Source organism: Nematolebias whitei, chromosome 2 (assembly GCF_014905685.2).
Source record: "Nematolebias whitei isolate Nwh7 chromosome 2, NemWhi1, whole genome shotgun sequence".
In the NCBI taxonomy this organism is placed as follows: domain Eukaryota; kingdom Metazoa; phylum Chordata; class Actinopteri; order Cyprinodontiformes; family Rivulidae; genus Nematolebias; species Nematolebias whitei.
In genome coordinates, this window is record NC_056499.1 from 35295062 (window position 1) to 35304284 (window position 9223).

The 9223-nt window shown below is 38.3% G+C and overlaps 1 protein-coding gene across 1 annotated transcript; it reads right to left on the reverse strand.

Moving 5' to 3' along the window:
• Positions 1 to 333: 333 nt before the first annotated feature.
• Positions 334 to 7886, reverse strand: LOC119426713 (anoctamin-1; the record flags this gene model as incomplete). Its single annotated transcript, XM_037694299.1, is given in 7 exon segments — positions 334 to 376; positions 489 to 600; positions 2144 to 2304; positions 4072 to 4206; positions 4496 to 4560; positions 6944 to 6985; positions 7831 to 7886. Coding segments are annotated over 7 exon segments (614 nt in total), but the record flags the coding sequence as incomplete, so codon positions are not given.
• Between the last annotated feature and the right edge of the window lie 1337 nt (positions 7887 to 9223).

Genomic DNA, 9223 nt, shown 5'->3' on the forward strand with positions numbered 1-9223 from the left:
TGTCTTTTAGTTTTCATCCTCCAGGCTGAAATTTGTCATCCTACTTTTCCAGGGTGCTGGAGATGAACTTTCAGAGACTTTGAATGATCAGTTAAGTCATCATTAGATTTCATGCTTGTGTTGCCATGCTGTTCAGTCAGCCGAGGGCTGGAGTGTGACATCAAGAAGAGCATTTCAAAGTTGCGTTTATTCAAAAACGGGTTAATAATGCAGATTGTTCATTGTGCAAAATTTATAGTGATAACAAAACGAGGCTCTTTTTGTTTGTTAATAGTCATTTTGGTTCATATCAATCTGTACAAATTGGCTTAATATCTTGAGAATCTTTATGAGTCACTCTAAAACTCCAATTTTGTAGGTGTCTCTCAAGGCAACTCTAATGTGAGATTTTCAAACAATAAACAAGTATTAAAAAGTACATTTATGTTTCAAGCAGGTCGAGTACTCAGACATTTTTTAAATTAATGTTTTTACTAAAAATGGCACACAAATGGTATGTGTAGAGTTGTCCCACCTCCTCCTCCTCTCCAAAGCCCGTTAGGTCCCAGACATAGTTGAGCCGCATCTGCCGCCTCTTCCAGTGCTCCATGAAAAGAACGGCTGAAAACGAAATGACAACAAACAGGAAACTGATTACAAGCTCAGCCTGCTGTCACCAAGTGAATATTTTAATTCTACAGAAGTCCCTCATTTCTTCACGGTTCGTTTTTCAAAGACTCGCTCTATCGCGGTTTTTCAAAATAAGATTGGACATGACACACAATTGGCTGATTGATGGATGAGTCGCACGATCGGCATGGATTTGTTATTTAAAATAAATTTAAATTTATCTATCTCCTGCTGCACCTGTGTGCAGCCCACAGCTGCAGGAGAAGCTCCTTCCTGCAGCGTGTCCCATCTCTGCTCTGCAGCGGAAAAGTGGGCGTGGCCAAGAGCGGCAGGTGGCAGAGAGCAGATATCATGACATGCTGTGCTCTTTTAGAGCGTTTAGAATTTAGAAACATTGTTTCAAATATTGAAAGTGTGTGGAAAGGATTTAAAACACCTTACTATACATCTATCTAAATAATAAAATAAACTACTACTTACTTCTTGTACTTCTATTTCTACTTCGCGGTTTTTCACTTATCGCAGGGTTTCAGGGTACAGATCCCCCGTGATAAACAAGGGACTACTGTATTCCTTTGTAATCACAAAACTTTGAACCTTTTGGATCGAGTCTGTCTGTGAGCATCTTTTACCAAATGTGCCTGTTCTGTTGGCACAACAGCGTAGCCACAAAAAGTGTCAGAGAAGGTCAAACAAAACTAGTACATATTAACATTATGCTTATAAAATATATCATTGCATCAGTATGACTAAACAGACTTATAAAATTCATTTAAACATGTTAAACTAATCTAGATTAAAATAAATATAATTTTCATGTCAGACTAATAGTGGGCTCAGTGGACAGTCTCCTGTACGATCATCACGTTCCGCTGGATCCACATGGCATCAACCCTCCACACCTCCCACCATAGAGAACCTCTAACAACACCAAAATGATCAGTAAAGCTTTGATCATTTTGGTCAGACAAAAAAAAAAAGCTGAATTTATGACTTTGCTATGAGTCGGCTTCAATATTTGGTCTGAATATGTAAACTGGTCCATCTGAGAAATCCCAGCAACATGAACGTGAGTGTTCTCTTACGTATTTTTGGTCACAAGCATTTTATCGTTGCTGTGATGTCGTTTCCTTCATTTAAAACATTTCAAACGAGGCTGTTTTTGTGGTATTGTGGCCTCCTCGGGTCAGCAGCAGGTGAATCCAGATGGCTGTCATGCAGTGACTCCGTCAGATGCCAGCTTCATCTGAACACAACACTTCTGCAGTCTGATGCCCTGCTGCTGACAGATGGCTGCGAAGACTGGCAGGACATCAGAAGAGGGCTCTCTGTGTGTTAGCCTCGTGGAGTTGTGTTGCAGATTTGGTGTCGGAGCTCGACAAAGGTTAAAATATAATTTATTACCTAAAACAGAGGACCACTTAGCTGCACACCTTGTATTGGGCAAATATTTCAACTGGTATTGGTGGTAATACCTGGTCTGCAGGTGATTCAGCTAAACAGTATTTGATCAGGGATGTGACTGCGTTCTTACCCCAGAGGGCCATGAAAATGGAGAAAAAGACCGTGGCTGGGTTGTCGAACAGGTGGCTGGCTCGGGCTGTGCCACATGCCGTCACAAGCTTCCAGTAGCTGCAGGCGTGGTCGCAGAGCGGACACATGGTGATGTTGTTCCTGGGATCACAAATCTCCATGCTTCCAAACAAATGGATGAAGGAGATGGATTTAATGAGTTGTCAAACAGAAAATACCGAGACGAGAATAAATGATAAGATTCAGTTCTGTCGAGATAAGCCTGTGTTCTTTTTAATGCAATTCCCATTTATAACCAGTAAAAAAAGTCAAAGGCTTTTACTCTTTGAATTACATAATGCCGATGCAATGACCTGTACAGACAATAAGATGAAACCATGATTTTTCATTCTGTGTGAAAATTAAAGAAAACGCCTCCTGACACAGAAATAAAACGTTTTGATGTTTGATTCTGTGTCATCTCACAGCTCAACCAGAACAGACTCTCAATACAAGTTAATGCCTTTTAGACATGTTCACACACCTGTGTGTGTAAACAGGCGGTTCTGAGGGTGTGTGGTCTACACCAAGGATTTACCAAAACTGATACCCCTCAATAAAACATTATGACTGTATCAACACTTAACATCTAAAAATGAAGTAATGATTCAGATCTTTTTCTATGTAAATCAAGACAAAATGCTGAAAAATAAAATAGCATTTAGCATGCTAGCACAGGATGCAGGGGTTTAGATAAAATGGGTACTAGTTGGATAGCAATTTATTTATTTTTTTTAGGGAGGAAAGACAAGAGTTAAACCAGACATTCAAGAAAAGGATTTTGGGAAACTGCATGTAAAAAGTCAAAACTTTTTGCAGACTGATTGGCACACGTTCATACATTTCAGTAAAAAGAAAAATGCTACAAACAGAAAAATAGAAGTACAGTAGTCCCTCACTATTTCACTTTTCGTTTACCACGGTTTTTCAAGATAAGATCAGACACGACACACAATTGGCTGATTGGTGGATGAGCCGCACGATTGGCATGGAATTTTTATTTTAAATTATTTAGCACCTGCTGCACCTGTGTGCAGCCCACAGCTGCAGTAGAAGTTTCCTTCTGCAACGTGTCATATCTCTGTTCTGAACCAGAAAAGTGGGTGTGGCCAAAAGCGCTGGCAGCTGGAAAAGTGCAGCAGGAGGCAGAGAGCTGAAATCACGACATGCCGTGTTCTTTTAGAGCATTTAGAGTTTAGAAACACTTAGAATATTGCAAGAGTGTGGGAAGAGTTTATATGGCCTTCATATATCTATAAACACTAAAATAAACAATAAGCTGTATCCGTTTTGGATGTGTTCATATGTCACTACAATCAAATCAATCAATCAGTTACAGATATTCCTGCTGCCAACCTAAAGGTATAAGACATACCTAACCACAAATTCCATTTCTTCCATTCCAACCAATCCACCACCATGACCAAAAAACATTTTTAATTGTGCCTTTTTTTTCTTCTCTCTTCCTTCTTCTTTAGGCTGCTCCCTTCTTCAGGGGTCGCCACAGTGAACTAAGTCACACTAAGACTTGGCAATTATTTTTAAGCTAGATGTCCTTCCTGACACAACCACAGACCACCGAGCTACCATAGCCCTGAGTGTGGCGCGGAGAGCTGTTGTAGGCACCCGGAGGAGCAGACAGTGGGGGTTAAGGACCTTGCTCAAGGGCCCAGAGTGGAGCAAACGAGGACGGAGGCTGGTGTGGGTGTTTCACCTTTCCCACCCACATTTTGATGTTGTTGGTCTGGGGATTCAAACTGACGACCTTCCGATCACAGGCCCACCTTCTCTAACCTCTACGCCACCACTCCTAACATGAGCAACAACCAAAGGGCTGTAAAACTCAGCAGGAAGTAATAAATTACCCCACTCCGTGTGTGAGCTGCGTACCTTGGTATGTTATCGTCGACCGTGGCGCAGCCGTACAGGAACACAATGACTCCAACAATGGCAGCAGGGATGAGCATCTGCGTGTAGACTCCTATCCAGGCAAAGTAAAGGCCAACCTTCTCCCCAAAGTACTTCCTGTAGAAAAGTATCTGTGATCAACACATAATCAATGAATTTATCCTTTAAAAGAGAAAGCATGTGATTAGGCCAAATTGGTAAAATAAATAAATAAATAAACATATTTATGTCCATTCCAGTTTAACCCCTTGACAGCTGAATATTCCTGACTTTGGTCAGTCTGATGAATAAATTTGATGGACAACACTTTAGAAATGAAAATGGGCAGATTTGGACCAGTTGATAATTATTATTTATCTTCAACCTGGACATGTTTTGGTGTTGGGTTTGACAGAGACCTACAGACCTGATGAGTCCAATAGGTTGGTACTTGTAGAAGACGCTGTAGCTGGCCCACTGTTCAGACAGCAGCTGTGAGGAGAACCCAGAGTCAACAAGTACTAAAGCTCATACATACAGAAGTACAGGGCTGGACCAAGCAGTAATCAATACTTCATTTGATCATGTCCACAGTTAATTTGATCTATAATATGTCAAATACGTTTATTCAGTTCCTCCTGCTACAGAACAAAATTATAAATGTATGTAAATCTAAAAGTGGAACAAATCAAAGTTTTGGTACTCTTAATTGTAAAACAAAAGTAAAATTGTTGATGCAAGTAAATACATACATGTAAAAAACTGGTTACACAATGATTCAGGTAATGTTTGTATCATTTAACATGATTTATCGTTAATTTGGACTCAATGGTTTGTTTCAAGTACAAAACTGAAGAAACGTCTCTTCTTTAATGTCACCTAAGCATAAGATGTATTCAGAACAAATGAAAGGCCAAGCATTCCCTGAAGGAATGACTCGCTCCAGACTTTTAAACTAATCATCATGTTTTAAGAAATTATGTAGTTTTAGTCCGTTTGGTAAAATACTGAAAACAACATCTGATGCAATATCACAAAACCGCATTCAATCTGTCAGCACTCTCAGATTTTAGCTCAACATCTGTAAAACTGAGTTAGAACAGTGTGTTCACCAAGGCTGACCAGCTGTGGTGGCCATCTTAACTCAGAGTAGTGCTAAGATGTAAACGTACATCCACATCCTGACTATCTTCAGAGTTTCATTAAATTTCATCAATAATTTTATGACATATTTTGCTAACAGTCACACTCGCATTAAAACATGCAAAACATTCACCTTTCAATAAACTTAGAAAGAAATACAAAAAGAAACAATAAAAAACAGCCAACAATGCTAAACTCCCTGCACAGAAACAATTATTTACTAGCCTTATTTGAATATGTGATGGGAAACATTTCACCAATTAACTAGTTTGTGCTTGCAATCATTTAAATCTTGGAAGAGGCAATATATTTTATGTACAAACTGGGAGCAAGATGGTGGCCCTAACAAAAAGACAGGAGGTTGAGAAGATTTGATGTTCAGTGGGATGGACTGAAGTGAACAGAATGAGAAATGAGCTGAATGAAGGGACAGCTCATATCTGGAGACAAAGTTCGAGGGTGATGATGTTCTATGGAGCTGCAGGGAGATAAAAAGGAAGTCCACAGAAGAGTGGAGGAGGACATGCAGCGGGTTGGTGTGACAGAGGAGGATGCTGGGATATGGTGAGATGGAGCCAGATGATCCACTGTACCGTGAATGTATCATAATTTAGCTTGATGATGAAAAACAGAGCAGCACGCATCACACCTCCACTGTGATCCAAGCACCTCGTAATAAAAACAGATTTCTATGCAAATCAGAGCTGAACGCCAACGAGCAGCTGACTGCGTTAGGGCTCTGAGTAGATGTTCTGATCCATCCTACAACTAGAATGAGAAGATCACATTCATCCCTCAGCTGAGTCGGAGGAACATTTTCACACGTAATCACACACTCCATTCACGAGCAGAGAAACGAGCTGCGGAGCGACAAAACAAGGTGTTTCTTCACCGAGCAGCAGAGCGTTCAGACGGCAGAGGGGAAAGAATGAAGATCTCTTGTTTCCTCCTCTTACAAAACACTGCTCCATCAAACATGGATATGATAAGAGATGCTCATGCAGAGCTTTTCTCTGGTTCCAGACAGAACAGAGGAGCACTTAATGACTCTGCTTAATGAGCATCATTCCAGTTGAGCTGTTAATCTTAATCTTAATCTTTTACAGCTGGAGGCTCCGAAACATAAAAACCATCACAGGTCAGTGAGATGATTAGTCTGGTTTTAGTTCCCCTTCTGTAACATTGTGTTTATTGGAGTTTAATTTTATTTAGTTTGTGTCTGCGTATGTGTGTGGACATAGGTTCGTCTATTAGCAAAATATCTCATGAACCACTGGGAAGATTTTAATGAATTTTAGCCAACACAAAAATGAATGTAACAGTAAATTTAGCAGATAACTGTTAAATTTCCAGTGGCAGTAACTGAGAGTCCCTCACAACACAAACCAAGTGCTACATGTAAAATCTCATGGTATTGCCTGAGATGGTGCATAATGTTCTGTTTAAATTTTGACCAAACTGGTTTTAACACAATTATTTCACCAGCTTAGCATGAAAGATGGCAGGCCATATTCAATCCTCCGAGGAATGCCAGGCATTTAATTTAACGTGTTTCCACAGACAAAGGTTATGATGAGCCAACATCTCATTAATGTGTTGCTGTGGTCAGCTCCAGATGAAAAACAAACTATGGATCATTAACTGGTAGTTTCATTTTATAGATTTATATCAGACATTTCTCAAACCATTACCATCCCTTTCTGCGCTCGACCCCGTGGACCTGTTCACTTACCTTTCTGTCGTTGGGCTCTGCGTTTACCCCGTCAACGTCTCCCTGTAACACAAGAACACGTTGGGCTTCCATTTTCATGCACTTCTCTCAGTTAATCAGTTTCTGCAAAGGTCATGACTTTTTAAAACTGTACGAGTGTCGCTTATTGTTGACATTAATATCCAATTTGTCAGAACTGGACATCAGGAACAAACGAGCTTTATGATTATGCAATATGTTCTTTTTATTTGAGTAAAAATGTGGATTATTGCACTGAAAGAAAAAGCCTGTTGGATTTATATAAACGAAACATGTACATTTGTTCCACACAATTAGATCATGTGTTGGTTTAATAAATTAATTGTGTTATGCCAACATGTTTAATACATTTGACATGATTGTGAATATTTCATGTTGAAAATTTTTTATTGTTTCATGTTGAAAACTTTTAATCGTTTCATGTTGAAAGTGGAAAAAAAGTGAACGTGAGTGAAAATGGGGATTATTGGGGAGGGAGGTCATATTTATAAATTAGGATAGGTTTATAAAGCAGGCCTGTATGCATCATCTTGTTTTAAAAAAGAAAGGATGAGTGAATTTAAATAAAACAAATAGGGCCATCTTAAAGCCTTTTACTAAAACGCTGATTTGTCAGCTGCTTTAAAAGAAAGAAAATAATTTTTTAACCAAAATGAATTCAAGCTCCTCCACACGACAGAGCTTTAGGGCCACGCTAATAAAAAAAAAAGAATTACATTACGAACGAGAATAAAGTCACATGACAATAAAGTCATAATATTACGAGAATAAAGTCGAAATAATACAAGAATACCTGTATATACCAGTATATACAGATAAATTGGAAGATTTCCTGATGTTCTGAGAAATAAAAAAGTGACTGCACTCACGTCATGCAGAGGAAAAGCAGCTGTGTAGACATCATTGGCTAACAGACTGGTGATCCCTGCAGAAAGGAAAATTCAACAAGATTAAAACACACATGAATGCACGTGCACGCGCACAGCAGTAACGCCCAGAAAATCCAGTCCAGACAACTAAATCGACAAATTGCATTGATGTAAAAAATTTAGAAGGACGTTTCCAAGAGCACATCAGATGTTATCATGAACTTTTTGTATTTTAATCAGAGGAGTTCCCCATAAACCCTCTGCAAGTATGACTTCTAGTTGCTGCAAAAAAATAACAATAATAATAACAATAATAATAACAATAATAATAATAATCAAGTCATCAAAGTTCAGCTGGGATTTGACAGATTTGCTGTGACTTGTTTCAAGATTTTATTCAATTTTATTCAATTAAATTTAATTAATTTATCTTATTTCTTATATATTGTATTGTTAATTAACATTTAGGAACTTTTGTGTGAAATCTTTTTATCTTTTTATCTGTTGCTGCTGTTACACTTGAATTTCCCATCCACGGGACAATAAAGGCTGTTTCTATTCTTTTCATCACTGAAACAAAATACTTTAAATGTTTGATCATCGTGGTATATAGCACATCTAAGAGCCTGTCAGTTGCCGTGTTGCCTTACCTTTGCCAAGCACAAGCACAACATTGTTGGTAAAAGTTTGATCTAAAATTATGGATTAAAACAACAGCTGCTGGAACCTTGAAAATCTAAACCCAAATATTGCCACCAAGTGCTGTAATGTTGGTGAGATGTTTCTAACATAAGAATATTTTCAGATCCTAGAAAAATATATATTTTTTATTATTATATTATAAGCATTTCAGAAGTACTTTTGGTGACTGGAGCAATTCTTTAATAAAGTAAAGATGAAGAATTTTACTTGAAACTTTAAAAAAAAAAAAAGACAATTTAGCATTTTAAGAAGTGAGTTCAGATGCTTAAACAGAGCATCTCATACAGTTTGGAGATTTGAATGCTACTCTCCAGTTTTGAATAGAAAAAACTGCCCGGATGGGATGCAAAACATCTTCAACTATATCTAACAAGGCTGAGTCAGGAAGAAGTGTTTTGGATAAAAGATGAAACGTTTCAACAAAGAAGAATCCATCCAGAAGAACTGACTCAGATTATCTACCTGGATTTTTGAACATGCATTAGGATCTCAACTATACAATAAAAGTCCAATTGCTTTTACAAAAAAACATTTTTTATATACATTTTAATGTTTTGGATTAATTTTAAGGACCCCTGACAAATCTGCAAAACCAAGGTATTACAGTAATCCCTCGTTTATCGCGAGGGATCCGTCCGTACCCTAAAGATCCACGATAAGTGAGAATTGTTGTTGTAGTAGTAGTATATAT